The sequence below is a fragment of the Myotis myotis genome, unplaced genomic scaffold (genome assembly GCF_014108235.1).
Source record: "Myotis myotis isolate mMyoMyo1 unplaced genomic scaffold, mMyoMyo1.p scaffold_m19_p_3, whole genome shotgun sequence".
Lineage (NCBI taxonomy): Eukaryota > Metazoa > Chordata > Mammalia > Chiroptera > Vespertilionidae > Myotis > Myotis myotis.
The window spans coordinates 7,244,564-7,260,429 of NW_023416335.1; the positions used below are offsets into that span (position 1 = coordinate 7,244,564).

A 15,866-nucleotide genomic window follows, 5' to 3' on the forward strand; every position below is an offset into this window, starting at 1 on the left:
CCAAATGGCACAACGACTGGTTGCTATGACATGCACTGACTACCAGGGAGCAGAAACTCAACATAGGAGCTGCCCCCTGGTGGTCAGTGTTCTCCCACAGCGGGAGCACCACTCAGCCAGAAGCCCTGAGCCAGGCTCACAGATGGTGAGTGCAGAGGTAGTGGCGGGAGCTTCTTCCACCCTCACGGCAGCACTAACGATATTCGACTGCCTGCTTAGATCTGCTCCCCATGGGGAGTGGGCCTAAGCCATCAGTTGGACATCCCCCGAGGGTTCCCAGGCTGCAAGAGGGTGCAGGCCGGGCTGAGGGATCCCTGAGTACACAAATTTCGTGCACCGGGCCTCTAGTTCAATCATAAAATCACTCTGGTAAAGAACAAACACTGAATTTTGCTCACTGGTACTCCACATTGTGAAATGTTTGCCTGGCGTAGGTGAAAAATTTGCAGTGAATGTTATTGGTGCACCTTTTTTGGAATTCTTCAACACTTTCAACTTTAGACACATTAAAATTGACTCCTCTCATATCAATTCCTTCATAAATGTCACTATGGCAAACTGAACAAATAAGATGCATAGAGCAAACTCAGTTTCCCTTCTAGAAGCAGATCATCAAATTGGACAGTGTAGTTTTCAAGGGTGATATTCTGGTTTTGGAAATTGCCCTATTCATTAGGGGATTTAGAACTTTTATTACATCATTAAATGACCAAACTGTTTGAAATGAACACATTCCAATATGTGTTAGAGTACTGGCATGGAAAGGGGTTACTTTCCTTCTAAAACTGCAAGGTGTGTGCAGCAAGACAGGTAATACTTCCCTGAAATGGTCAATGAGCCGTGGGAGATGAGGCAGTAGCAGTGAGGCCCTGCTACTGTGTGCTAGGCAGTGCCTCAGGAAAGCCTTGACCTCTTGCATTGAGTGAAGGAGCTTCTTATCTCTTTGCCTATCCCTCAGTTTTCAACTGCCCCTCTCTGGTTGCAAATTGCATTGGTAAACCCTGTGATTGACATCTATATGTCACATCATTATCATAAAATGTGGAGAGTTCTTTACAAGCATAGTGAAACCATTTCCCTCCTTGCTTTTAAGTTTTCTTAAATTCCACTTAACCACCCTCCAATTAAAATGTATCTTATATTTTTTAAAAAGACAGATAATTCTTTTTACAGACAGTGAACCAAATTTGAGTTAGGTTCTGTTTTTCCTTAAAGAAAAAACATTTATTGTATGTATTATTCCACTCCTAAGAGGTAAGGTTGAAAAAGTCCTAAAACTAGACTTAATGGTGGGAATGACAGAAAACACGCAAAGGATTAGAAAAACAATATATTGAGGTGGGCAGAACCGTGGACTATTCACAGTGCTTCACACACACAGGAGTTTGCAGATTGTAGAAATAGAATATCTTATCAATTCTGCTGCATATGAGAAAAGAAACAGGCTAAGGCTTGGGATGGGATACTTCCAGACCAAAACTTTTCTTTATGGTTAGTTTAAAGCTATAAACCTACTTCTAAATGTTTTAAACTAAAATTGGTCCTGAGTTTAGAATCTTCATTTGCCTGGAATCATTTTTCACTTTAATTTTTTTAAAAGTTATTTGGGGAGAGTTAAAAGGGAACATTAAATCAAGCTTTGTGAGTAGGCTAATGGTGGGGTGGGGGTGGGGGGCAATAAGTGTTAGGTCGGAGAGAGCCCAGGATCGGATACATGCAGACATGACAAGATAATAGACTTCCCCTGGAATTTCTCACAGATCAAGGTGCCAGACACAGATACCAGCTTCTTCTCCCTGAATTCACATACCCCCACACAGATAAGAACTTCATCCTGAATATTCCGCCCATTCCCTGCAGCAGAGAATTCCTCAGCTCATGTCCCCGCCCCTCACCCAACCGCAGTATAAACAAAGCACCCCCCTCCCTGTTGGCGTGAATCCACGTGCCCTGTCCTTGGGGTACGTGGGTCTCCCGGGGACGCAGAATAAACCTTTTCCTTTCCTTTCTTTTCTGATTCACTGGACTCTATTTCTTGCGCCGCCTCCTGAGCCACCTAACCTAACATTTGGTGCCTTGAAACCCGGGTGGCGCGAGCACTCCCTTTGGCCGTCCCTCCACGGCTCTGGGTGCCCGCCTCTCCCTCCTCGTGGCTCTGGACCCATCAGGACCTCATCTCTTCAGCTCAGCAACTTTTCCCAGTTTGGCAGCATCAGCGGTGAGTCCCGCCCTGCCCCGTGCCGGTCCCATGTGGCCGCCCGCCCGCCGGCATCTCTGACCGTAAACCGTGGCCACGTCAGAGATTGCCTCTCCGGACCCTTCCAGGAAGGCTCCTCCGGACCTGGGGGGTAGCAGGGACGCCTCTACCCCGCCCACGGTCCCTCCGTCCCTCCATAGCGTGGGTTAAACCGCTGGGACGCCAGCCTTTAGCCCCGCTACAGGCCACGGGGATCAAGCACAGGGGGAATCCAAATTCCAAACCTGACCTGAGCACACCTCTAGGGTGCCTGCTCGCTGATCTGGCTAAACGCTGGGCCTGCCCCGGACCTGCGTCCTCAGTATGAAAACGGGACCCTGACTTTACCGTCACACCGACCTCAGTAATTTCTGCCAGCGAACTGGGAAATTTGCCCAAGTCTCTCTCTCAGTCTCTCTCAGTCTCTCTCTCAGCCTCTCTCCATCTCTCTGCGTTCCCCGTCCCCCCCCCCCCAAAGTTCCTTCTGCCATTTCTCCTCCTCCTCCTGTCCTTCCTCCTCCCTTCGGGCTGTCCCTGCGCCATGCCGCTCCCCGCACCGCTGAGCCCGCGGTGTGTGTGGTGCATGTGGGGGTGGGTTCATGTGCTGTGTGTGGGTGGCGGAGCGCCGTAATCATCATCATTGTCTCCGTGCTCTCCCACCCCCCCTTCACCAGAGGCCACCACAAATTCCCCCGGCGTAAGCCGCCGCTCTCCCACCGGCCTCGTGCCCCAGTCCGTCCACACTCTCCCCTCCTCCCTCCCTGCTGGACTCTCCTCCAGCCACGCCTTCCGTCGACCCACTGACCCTGCCTCCCCTCTTCCCCCCGCCCCACCACGGCTGAAAACTCAAACCGCCTTTCACAACCCCACCTCCCTCCCTGCATGCCTCCTGCCGCAGCCACTAAAGCCATAGCCACTTCGGGAGCTGGCAACTCAAGTCCCCTGCCGCCTCTGCCTGCTTTCCCAGTCGGTACACACACACACACACACACACACACACACACGTCCGTAGGCTCTACCTTCCTTCTGTCCTTCCTCCTCCGTTCTGCCCCTGGGAGGTTGCAGCTTTTAAACTCAACTGCCAATACCTCTCCCAAACACACCCAGGCCACCTCTCCCGCTCTCCCCTTCCATTACAGGCCTGCCTTAGTAACCTGTACCCCACGCAGTGCCCTCTGTAAGGTCTAACCGTCCGCCTTCCGCTGAAACTCCGCCACCATGACTGCCAGCACTTTAATTCACAGGTGGCCGGCCAGTTCCCTTTGCGAGAGGTTGCAGCTGTGCTCTCTTCAGACCCTCTTAACGAGAAGCTTCCTTCTCCCCTAGAGCCCAAATCCTAAGAACGTCAGCTCCAAAACAGCCTCTTCCATTTCTGCACCCATTCTACCCCTGCCATAGTCCCGTCAGGAACTGAGAGCATAGTCTGAATCTATGCCCCCCCCCTCTAACCCGACCTTTAAGGTCTTTATTCGTCCTCAAACCCAGGTCCGAGATCGAGTGAAAAATGGCCTTGAAGGTTCTTAATGCCCTGGAGGAGCAGGCACAGTCAGAATGGGAGGCCTGCCTTCCACAGGAAGTGGACCTGCAGTCACGCCTTAGTTGTTTGTGGCCCTGAGGTGGACGGCAGCCGCCATGGCCCTAAGGGGGTTGTGAGCGGTGGGGGTGCAACGAAAGGAATGCCACCAGAGAATGCTTCAAATGCGGAAATGAAGGCCACTGGGCAATGCAGTGCACCTGGCCCCGAGCTCCGACCAAGCCCTGCCCGGCGTGAGGTCAAAATGGTCACTGGAAGACTGACTGCCCTGGAAAAGTGGCGGGCCCCTTACACCTCGGCATGGGGGGACCACCCTTCCAGTCCAGGACCACCCGCTGGCCATGTTGGAACTGGCTGAAGACTGAAGAAGCCCAGCCTCGATGACTCCAATCCCCTCGCTGAGCCTCGGGTCACAATGAAGGTAGTAGGTCACCTTCCCGGTTGACACGGGGGCTGCCTTCTCTGCCCTGCCCTCCTTTTTAGGGCCCCTTTATCCTTCCAAGATCTCGGACATGGGTATTGACGGCAATCCACCTGCCCTCTGGCCACTGGACCCCTTCCCTGCCTCCTTGATGATAGCATGCCCCATGCCCCTGTTAGGACGAGACATCCTCACCATCCTAGTGGCCACTCTGCAGTCACTCTGAGCCCTTCAGCTTCCCTGCTCCTCCCACTCCTGGCCCCCTCCCTTTACAGGGACACCGATTCTCCACTGCCATGCATCCCGTCATGGGGCCCTGTTGTCCCAGACCACAGTAGCCTAGCTCAGTCGTCGCCTACCTCAGTCTTCGCTGTGAACGCCTTTTCTCCTTCTCTCCGCCACAACTGTCCCCTCCTCTGAACTGAAAACTGCTCTGACCTCGCCCCATCCCCCTCCAACCTCCCCAAAGGAAAAAATGCGGCAGTTTTAAAATCCAAGCGGCTAGAGGTCTGGGAACAGGCTGCGCGACCTGCTCCCTCCCTCTCCGCCTTTTCTTCAGCCTCCAGGTCCCTGGCTTCCACTGCTCCTTCCATTTTCCTTTGGATATCAGCGCATTCTAACGTTTTCTCCCACTTTCGCTGCAATACCTACCTCTCTCAGGCTCACCGAGTGCCTCCCACCATTCCCGAGGAAGATTCGGCGACACCATCCAGGACTGGATGACACATCATTCCTCACAGGCTCTTACCTGGCAAGGGACCCTCCAATTCTGCTCAGGTTTTTCATATTTTCAGGTGAAATGGACACGGAATGATGAGGGAATCATCAATTCTACTGTCTGGATGGGAAATCCTCTAATGTCGCTCTCTATTTACGAACCCTGGACCTACTCCTATGCCCACCCTCATCAACACAACTTTCCATCTACTCTCTGACATCAGTCCCTCCTCCTCTACATCCTGCTGGATTTCTGTCACTGGCTCGAACCCTCATCATAGCCACTCAATTCCAACCTATTAAACCATCTAACTAAACTCTCTCTAGAAATTCGCAGCTCCTGGCCGGACCTCCTGCCCATGGCCCTGACCAAACTCCGGCTACACCAAGGAGCCCCACTTTCTTGAGCCCTTTTGGCTCTTCTTGCTCAACCACCGTCTTCTTACTGATCCCCCTCCCCTGGGTACGTATCTCCCATATCTGTCTTTAACCAGGCAATTGCTCCGAGAACACGAGAACAGGTTTCTGCCCAAGCCAGAGCCAACCGACCAGGACTCCCAAGACCAGCCCTTCACCCTGGTGACTCGGTCCTCCTTAAGAACCTACAACCACAAGCCTTGGAGCCTAGGTGGACGGGACTTCACACTGTAATCCTCTCAGCCCCCACTGCGGCCAAGCTGCTTGGCGACCCCAGCTTGACAACCTGTCCTGGCACCGCCTCTCCAGACTCAAGAGGAACCCGAAGCAACATGACATCTATAAATATGAGGTGTTGGGCCCCACTAAGGTCTGCCTTAACCGCCCTCCCCTCCTCCTTCTCCTCCTGGCCCTGAGCAACCTACACCCACCCCTACCCGCTTATGTGTGGAGGTTCAAGGTCCGTGAAACCTACTACCAGAACAGCAAACAAGTCACCTGGCAGGTAGGATCTCAGGACTGCCCTCTGTTCGGATGTCAGACAAAGATCCAGATGGCTGTCGACATCCAGTCAGTGTCCAAAACTGGCTGACCCTATGTCTGTTTTGCTTACAACCAGCGGAACCCAGACAGATGTAATCAAGATGTCAACACCTATGGGGTTGCCACAGAAGAGACTATCATACCACATTGCAGCCAGTCTCACCAAGGCCAGCCCAGGTACCTTCTTTTGGTGCAACGGCACCTTAAGGAACTGCATGAACTCCTCTGACCCCAGGCCTTGCTTCGTGGTCACAGTAGTTCCCCAACTAACCTTGTATGGAGAGTCGGAGCTCACTGGTTGCTCCCTCCATCCCATCCCTGGACCCGCTGGGCTGCCTTCCCCCCTGTCATTTTAGGGGTGAGTATCACTGCCTCAGTAGGCCTCACTGGGGGGCCCTCGGAAACAGTCTGGTCACTGCTCAGGACTTTAATGACAAGCTCCAGTTAGCCCTGGAGTCTACTACCGCCTCTTTTAGCCTCCCTACAGTGACAAGTGACATCAGTAGCCCAAGTAGCCCTGCAGAACCAGCTCGCCTCAGACCTTCTGACTGCAGAAAAAGGAGGAACCTGCATATTCCTTCAGGAAGAATGCTGTTACTACATCGAGTCCGGAGTAGTAGAGCAAAACAAAACGTACAGACCCTGACTAAGCTGACTGAAGAACTACATGCAGGACACTTCCAGAACAACTCTCCTTCCGGCTGGTTCCAAAGCCCCTTAGCCACCTGGGTCCTACCCATGATAGGGCCCCTGATTCTCATCTGTGTTCTTTTTTCTCCTAGCCCCCTGCCTCCTCAAGTTCATCCACTCCCGGATTGTGGAGATGTCACGAGTGACTGTGAATCAGCTCCTGCTCCATCCCTACACTCGGCTCCCCTCCGACCTGCCTCTGCCAAACCCTGGCCTTTAACTGCCCCCCCTTCGCCGCCCGTGGTCAGCTGGAAGCAGCCAGAATGAGTCGCTGTCCCTTATCACCAAAAGGCCGGGATGTTAGGTCGGAGAGAGCCCAGGATCGGATACATGCAGACATGACAAGATAATAGACTTCCCCTGGAATTTCTCACAGATATAGGTGCCAGACACAGATACCAGCTTCTTCTCCCTGAATTCACATACCCCCACACAGATAAGAACTTCATCCTGAATATTCCGCCCATTCCCTGCAGCAGAGAATTCCTCAGCTCATGTCCCCGCCCCTCACCCAACCGCAGTATAAACAAAGCGCCCCCCTCCCTGTTGGCGTGAATCCACGTACCCTGTCCTTGGGGTACGTGGGTCTCCCGGGGACGCAGAATAAACCTTTTCCTTTCCTTTCTTTTCTGATTCACTGGACTCTATTTCTTGCGCCGCCTCCTGAGCCACCTAACCTAACAATAAGGAGAATTGAAAAGGCACAATATTTTTTTTCTTTAAATTTCACTATGATACCATAATTAAAAATAATGCTTACTTGCATAATTTACACTGAATTATATTAAGATATAAATGTGAGCTTATAAATTAGGAAATGTACTCCTCCTATTGGCTGAGTCAGGCCACCATGTTTATAACTAAGGGCTGCTTACTTTACAAAATGCAGGCACAAAATGTTGTGTGCTAAGGCATTGGTGTTAATGGGAGAGGAAAGAATGGAAAGTTTGTAAACATCTGAAATTTGAAACTACAAGGTTAACTGTAGATAGGAAATAGAATAGCAAAGGTGAAGAGGCACAACATGATTATTTTTAGTTTCTGCCAACCTATCAGTTAAGAGAACCTTTTTAGTACTTGTTTGTTTTCTGATCGGTCATGTGAGAGTTATAGGTCATTTGCCTTAAATTTATGAGGATAGAATTGGGAATTGTTTCCCAAGACATTAGTAGCAATAAACATCAGAATTACAGTTTCCTGGCCTCCTGTTTCTTCTAAGCAGTGTTATTTTTAGCAAGAATTACAGAACCCAGCCCTTCAGGGTGAGGGGTTAGCAGGGTTTCCTAACCTTGGCACTGTTGATATTTGGGGTACAGTCTCTTTGCTGGAGGTCTTCCTTGTGCCTGTGGAATGTTTAGCGGTATCTCTGATATCTACTCACTGGATGCTAATAGCATCATCCCCAAGTTGTAACAACTGAAAAAAGTCTCCAAACACTGTCAAATGCCCGCTGGAAAAATGACAACATCGCCCTCGGCGAGAATCAGGAAGAACCACTGGGGTGACACCCCTCTGTGTTCTCTTTAAATCCGGAATCAAGGGAAGACCGCTATCTGGGTGTGTGTTTCCTTTTTGCAACTCTTACCCTGTAGTGCTAGCCTCATAAATAATAGAGGCTCGCTGAGCATGTGTGGGCTAAAGACAAGAAGATACGTCCAGAGCACTGCCCCTCTCTGTCACCTTTCTCAGCGCTCCCTTCCACATACCTGCGGGAATATGGACTTGGAGCGGAAGCTACTCTTAGGGAGACTCATTATTCATGCAAACTGAGCTGAGGAATCCACACCTTACCGCTTATTCGATGACCACATTGCTTTAAGGAATGTCCAGAAATTGCACTTCTCCGTGGCACTCTTGGCAGAGCTCCTGTAACACTGTCTTTCAAGAAGCAACCAAACCTGTTTTCAAAAGCAGCGTCACTTAGGCAGTAGAGTAATAAACACACATTGAGCCCTAACTGGTTTTGCTCAGTGGATAGAGTGTCAGCCTGTGAATTCAAGGGTCCCAGGTTCAATTCCGGTCAAGGGCATGTACCTTGGTTGCAGGCACAACCCCAGTAGGGTGTGTGCAGGAGGCAGCTGATCAATGTTTCAAATCTTCTATCCCTTTCCCTTCCTCTCTGTAAACAAATCAATAAAATATATTTTTTAAAAAATAAACACACATTGAGGAAATGTCTAGCATTTTTGTACACTAATCAATAGAGTCAGCAATAAGAAAAACAGGGCAGTTTCCCTGACACTTGCTGGGAAGAACATTCTTAGAGGCAATACAATAATATTTAATGGTATTTGTAATACCTAACTTCAGTCTTGTTTTCCTTTACATTCACATTTTTAAGTAAAGAAAGTCAATTACATTAAAGAGTTAATGACTTTTCCTGAGGTCCTAAACTTTTGGGGAATTAAGTTCCTACCTGGTGATTATTTTTATATATGCTTTCATTTACTTAAGAAATAATTTCCTCCTCACCTATGTGGCTCAGGAGGTCACAGTTGGATTCCAGATCAGGAAACATAACTCGGTTACAGGCTCGATCCCCAGTAGGGAGCATGCAGGAGGCAGCCGATCAAAGATTCTCATCATTGATGTTTCTATCCCTCTCTCCCTCTCCCTTACTCGCTCTCTGAAATCAATTAAATAACAAAAAATATATAGCCCTTGTCAGTTTGGCTCAGTGGATAGAGTGTCGGCCTGTGGACCAAAGGGTCCTGGGTTCAATTTTGGCAAGGGCACATAACTTGGTTGCAGGCCCAGGCCCTGGTCAGACCATGGATAAGAGGCAACCAATCCATGTGTTTCTCTCACATCAATGTCTCTGTCTTTCTCTATCTCTTCCAGTCTCTCTAAAAAAATCAAAGGAAAAATATCCTTGTGTGAGAATTAATAACAACAAAAAGAAATTATGTCAGTCATAAGAGTTGAATCTACATATGGTGTTTATCTTGCTTCTAACTCCTTCTAGTCCACACCTGATGAAAGACTTTTTTCCATCTTTAATGTCAACCTATATATATATATATATTATTGATTTTTTTTACAGAGAGGAAGGGAGAGGGATAGAGAGTTAGAAACATTGATGAGAGAGAAACATCGATCAGCTGCCTCCTGCACACCCCCTACTGGGGATGTTGCTCGCAACCAAGGTACATGCCCTTGACCAGAATCGAACCTGGGACCTTTCAGTCCGCAGGCTGACCCTCTATCCACTGAGCCAAACCGGTTAGGGCCTTTAATGTCAATTTTAATGGTAATTTCATTATTCAGAAGTATTCTACAATCTAGCTCAACTTTTTATTTATAAAGTTATAGTCTCTCACATCCAATATGGGTTTTCTCTACAAGTTTAACATATAGAATCAAAGGATGATTGTCTAATTCCTATTTTTTTTTAAATTCAAATGCAGTGAAGAGTAAAAAAGAATTATAAAATTGGACATGGGAATGATTAAGAAACATTCATTCTGGACATTGATCAAAATTAAAGAAAAGAACAATCGAGCTATGGCTGTATTTAGGCAACTTTATGACCTAATAATATTTTTAATGTTATTAGGTCATATTTTTTCAGTACCCTTCCTTTTCCAAATTACCAGTTAAAAATATATATTCACTCCCCATATGTACCCTCAATGACCCAACTATCTTATTATAAGCACCATTCAGTCCAGGCCCCTCCCAAGGTCACAAGTTCTGGATCTTATTCAATTATATTCTCAACAAAATGCTTGCTTTCCATTCTATTTTCCTAGGACTGTGCTATTGGCAGTTGTGACCATGAGTTCTTGAGCAGGTGAAATGTACACCTGTTATTAAATCCCTTCTTGAAACAATCGCTTCACCCGACGATTCACAAGCATTTTCCTTATAAACCTTTGATAGAAAATGACTACTTTCTACTACTTTAAGTGAATGCAGCACTTGTTTAGAATGCAGTTTCCAGGCCAAAGCGACTTTGGTTCAGTAGGTCTGGGCTTCAGCCTAAGACAGTGGTTGGCAAACTGCGGCCCTTTGAGTGTGGCTCTTCCACAAAATACCACGTGCGGGCGTGCACATACAGTGCGATTGAAACTTCGTGGCCACACTCAAGGGGCCAAAAAGCCACATGTGGCTAGAGAACCACAGTTTGACGACCACTGGCCTAAGAAATTCCTTTTGTAAGATCCACTCTAGGTGATTCTTTGAACCCCATTTGAGAAGCGTACCCCTGTGAGATGCTGTACCACTTTGCACACAACTGCTTCCATTTTGAAAAATGACTGGCTTCCTCAATAAGGAAATATTACCTCTTACCTTTTTTTTTTTTTTTTAAATATATTTTATTGATTTTTTACAGAGAGGAAGGGAGAGAGATAGAGAGTTAGAAACATCGATGAGAGAGGAACATCGATCAGCTGCCTCCTGCACATCTCCCACTGGGGATGTGCCCGCAACCCAGGTACATGCCCTTGACCAGAATCGAACCTGCGACCTTTCAGTCCGCAAGCCGACGCTCTATCCACTGAGCCAAACCGGTTTCGGCAACCTCTTACCTTTTATCTGTGCTGTTAGTTATACTTGCAGGGAGAAAGCTGAATAGCAAACACCTGGGGTGAAAGGTGCACATGACCTGGCAGTGATGGGTGCTCGGGGTGTACATGGCGGTCACATCCCCGCCTCTGAAGAAGACATTCTCATGTAGTTGAGATAGGCATCCTGTGATATTATCATTGAAAAAACACACGTCAATTTGGAACAAATGCAAATAATGCTTTTAATAGAAATGTATCTGTGTCCTGATGCTTCTTAATTCCTCGATGGAATTCCCAAAGATCTGTGCAACATGACCTTAAGTATAAAGGCAGAATAAAACATATTAAGGCCACTATTTGAACAAGGTATGATTAAAGGGTATTTTATGGGTACTTCCATATGAAAAAAAACACTGGGGTAGATTTTTATTCAATCATATAATAATTTGCACATAAATTACTGCCAAGAAAACTCACTCCTAGCTTGGCTTCTTCCTGTTGCCTGACATGCTATGAAAATATCATGTCTTAAAAATAATGATATATGGTCTCTTTTCAAAACACTTTCTTAACAAACATCCCCCTAGATTCTCACAAGAGTTCTGTAAGGGAAGCTGGAGACAGGCTTGACCAGGTGCATCTGACTTTCTCTTTTTTTAAGAAAGCAGTTAAGTAACTGGGTTTTGGGGCAGCACCGACTTATCCATGATCCACAGGGTTAATGAGTGTCCCGGGACATAAACCCGGCCCTTTCAACTTCCCATCTTGTTCCCTTTTATTGTCCAATATTAAATGTTCTTCCTCATCTCAGTTTAATAGAGCAAATTAACCCTTATTGGGCATTTATTACTTTAGGCATGAGGGCTTGGCAGTGCTGGCTCAGTTTCTACAAGCACTATTTTTAGATAATTTAAGCAAATGCATGTATATGCCAAGCTGAAAATATATTTGGAGGTGTTTGCTGTTTGGAATTGTTCATAGTTCTAAAGTGCCCTGCATCCCACATATTATTGTTATCTGGAAAGGCACACTTCAAAGTCTGCTTAATAAGCTTTTCCAACCCCAGTAGTGCGTTCCGTCTGGCTGGTCAACTGTCCGTTAACCACAGGATATTCCCGTAACAACCTTGTCCATGGCTTAGGGCAGCAGTCACGCTTCAACTTTAACCATGTCTATTTTTGTATTGTCTTTCAGCTTAGACACAGGTATTTCATTAACACTCAAGTTTAAATTTCCTCTGCACTGTCCAACCCCTCTGAGGATTCTAGCCCTGGGCTCTATTATGACACCCAACCTAACAAAATTGCTTCTCTCCCGCTCAGAGGTGTGGCTAAGATGACTTGCCTTTGGGTAAGGTTTATATTTAGGAAGAGCAGAGAGCTCTTTAGGTTGGAGCTTCTGGGAATACAAGTGCCAAGTATGCAGGAATGGCCTGCTTCTTAGGCGACTGGTGCTTTCGGCTGATTCATAATTACTAAGCTACCACCTTCCCCATCTCAATGCTCAGAAAGGGTGCACACAATGACTGGTGTTAGCTGAGAGCCCCCATTCTGGGCCTGAGCCTTTGTCAACTGCCAGGTGAGTTGGCTGTGGGTAAGGCAGCTAGAAATACACTAACGTTAGAGAGAAGCAGAAAGAAAGTTCTAGTGAGTGTTCTTGTTTATCCTTATAAGTTGGTGATGATGATGATGATGATGACGACGACAATTTGATGAGAGGCTTTTTGTATTGTATTTTAGAGTGTCTGTAAAACAATGTTACATAAGTTATCTCATAACATGAAGTTATGTTATATCACATTGGGCCCTGTGTCCATAGACTTTGGGCTATTTGGTTTTGTTTAAAAAAATTACATAATGAATAAGGACAAGAAAAGCACTCTGATTTTTATAAATTGGGTGAAGGATATGAAAAGGTAATTTGAAAAAGTAAAACAAGCAACTGATTATGTACATGAGAAAATGTTAAGAATCATAAATACAGACAAGTTTAATCAACTAGATGCCATTTTACTCACCAGAGTAGCAAACATTTTAAATGATCTAAGTACCCTGTGTTGAGGTACTAAAGTCAGTTGCAAATGATAAAAAAACAAACCAAAAGCCTAGTTCAAAGTTCAACGTAACTGATACAAATGAAATGTACGGGCTCAGACCCCAGAGTCCATGGGGAATCTGGATTCAGGCAGACGTGGGCGTGGGGCTCAGCTGACCCTATCATAACACCATTTGTCTGCAGACGATTGCTCTGCTTCGGTGTCGCCTTTGCTCCACATAATGGCAAGACCGCGTCAGAGCCCAGGCCTCTCTGTGCTCCCAAGCTCAAGTCCAGTTTGAAGGGAAAAACAATCAGTATTATCTCTAGAAGTGCAAACAATAGTGTTGTTGCCAGGCGGTGGCCCTGAGCAGGTCCCCTCAGGCAGCAGGCTGTGTGCACTTACCGGGTCAGGCCTGCCTGGGTCACAGCCACAACCGCATGGACCCTAACTGGGAGGCCGCAGTCTCCCAGAGATGAGAGAGGCGAGGAGGTGCCAGGAGAGGAACAACTGATGAATATTCCAGTCAGCCTAAGTGGCGAAATGACCCTCCCATGTGCTGGGGAGAAAGTCAGCGTAGGAATAGCCTTTCTGGAAGTGAATTTCACAATGTAGAGCATGAAACCTTCCAAAACACCCACACCTTTCTACCTTATTTCTAAAAGGTTATTCTACCAAAATAACTGAATATGTGTGCAGAAACCTGCATACAAAAATAACATGAATGGGGGAATGCTAAGCTTCAAATAATATGACATACCAACTCATGCGAGAAGATAGCTATGAATAGGAAACGTGAGTAATAAAAATATCTATGATTAATAACATCTTTGTTAAATGTGTAAGTAGACACATGTAGAAAAATAAATGAAAGATTAAACAAAAGACCTTTAAAAGTAGCCATTTCTGAATGATGAGATTATAGACAATATGTAGTCTCTCATTTTCTGCTTACTTGCACCTTCATTTTCCTAGCATGAACATATATAATTTTTTTTTCCATAAAGAGAAAATTTAGTGGCCATGGTCCAGGGCATCTCTGGCTTCTAATCCTCAGCATCAGTGGATTTGTGCGTGGTGATGATTATGGCTCAGAAGAACTATGAAGAGTGAGGGGACAGATGGAGGGGAGTTGCGGTTTAGAAAATAAAAGCTTCTTCCTGAAGAAATTATCTCTTTTTAGAAACACAACCTTTACCCAGGAGGGTTTGTCTCAGCCATACATCTGAGAAATAAGTAAACAGCACTGTGGTGGCCTCATCCTAAGTCAACATAGACTCCAAATCCACCCGTAAGGGCGGCACAGACCAAACGCCGCTCTAGCAGGATTCATGGGAAACAGTGTCCGTACTCATCCTAATTCCCTGAAAATTTCATGGACTAGAGAGAGAGAAGTAAGGTCAAAACCACTGGTTTGTTGAAACTAGAGCTACTCAAATGGATGGCTTATTGAATTGAATTTAAACCAGAAACTTACAATTTTGAAATGGTTCGCAGGTTGCCTATAAGAATCAAAGTATGTACTGTGTACCTATTAGGATACTCAGATTGGACACGGGCACTTTGAAATGCTGGGCACTCTGGAACATTCAGACAGAGTTGATTTTTAACTAATGTTGATAGAAGGCTGATTGTTTTCAAGCTGCTTTGCAGGGAGTCCTTTCCAAACAGAAGTTTCTGCCAACACATACCCAGAGGCACTCCCACTCCTGGGCTCCTTGCCCTGAGGTGCCTGGGAAATACTGAGCATGCAAAGGACGTGTCCTGACTTATTAGGGCCTGGCTCCTTCCCCAAAGCTCTCTGTTCAGTAGCTTTTTCCAGTGGTGCCCCGTCCTTCCTAACTTCCCTCCCACACCCTTAACTGGACGTCTTGTAGATAATCCACTCACCACAGGAGACTGTAGCAAACAAGCAAATGAAATAAGCTGCTTGCCTGGAGGGAACCATCCTAAAAGAGAAAGCAGCACATGTGTGAGTGCTGGGTGAGGGCTATTGAACATGAGCTTTAATCTAAGTGACGTAGAGTTTCTCCTCAACGTGTGGATGGTGAATCAAAGCACACAATTACCATATAGAGAACATGGGTTTCCTACACATTTTGTGCTCCCGGACTCGACACAAGATGCAAATTGAGACATCCAGAGGAATAATTGTGTTCATTGCTCCTTTGTCACCTGTATTGTTCGTAATTATGGAAAGGGAGTTGGTAAAAGGGAACTAAACAGTTGTGAATCCTCTTGATTTGAGCAGAAAGAAAATTACTGTAAATAATGGCAATAATATCCCCAAGTAAAACTCTCAAAATATTCAAATGCATGTATTAATTTTTAAATCAGCCAATATTCTTAGCATTTAAAATAGCTAACACTTAAATATGTCCACATATAAGAACACGTTTCTTCAACATTTTCTAAATAGGCAGGCAATTAAAATAAACTAGTGGCTTCTTCATAACGTAAAAACTAGACTTAATTTTTTTAAAACCTGCTTTATTTGGAAGCAGTGGGAATAATAGAAATTCTCTACCTGAAGGCAGGGCTGCTTCCGAGCTTCTGGGCTGAGGGTCTCCTGACTCTGACAAAGGGCCACCGTCAGCAGCCTCCCTGCTGGGAGGGAAGCAAACACAGCCTCCCTGCAGGCTCTGTTTGCTTGCCTTCACTATTAATACCTTCCTGCCAAGTTTCAGCATTTTGTCCTGTCAACATGGTCCATGAACATGCCATTCCTGTGTCCAACTATCCTATATAATAAAAGCATAGGT

General features: G+C 46.4%; 1 protein-coding gene across 1 annotated transcript; it reads right to left on the minus strand.

The window, feature by feature from the left end:
- Window positions 1–8,296: 8,296 nt before the first annotated feature.
- On the minus strand, window positions 8,297–15,671 carry LOC118651793 (plasma kallikrein-like). Its single transcript, XM_036301356.1, has 4 exons — window positions 15,632–15,671; window positions 14,995–15,053; window positions 11,091–11,253; window positions 8,297–8,456 (listed from the first exon to the last, which is right to left on the minus strand). The coding sequence occupies exons 2-4, from the start codon at window positions 15,050–15,052 to the stop codon at window positions 8,312–8,314; spliced, it is 366 nt and encodes a 121-aa protein (XP_036157249.1). The 5' UTR covers window position 15,053; window positions 15,632–15,671; the 3' UTR covers window positions 8,297–8,311.
- Window positions 15,672–15,866: the final 195 nt, after the last annotated feature.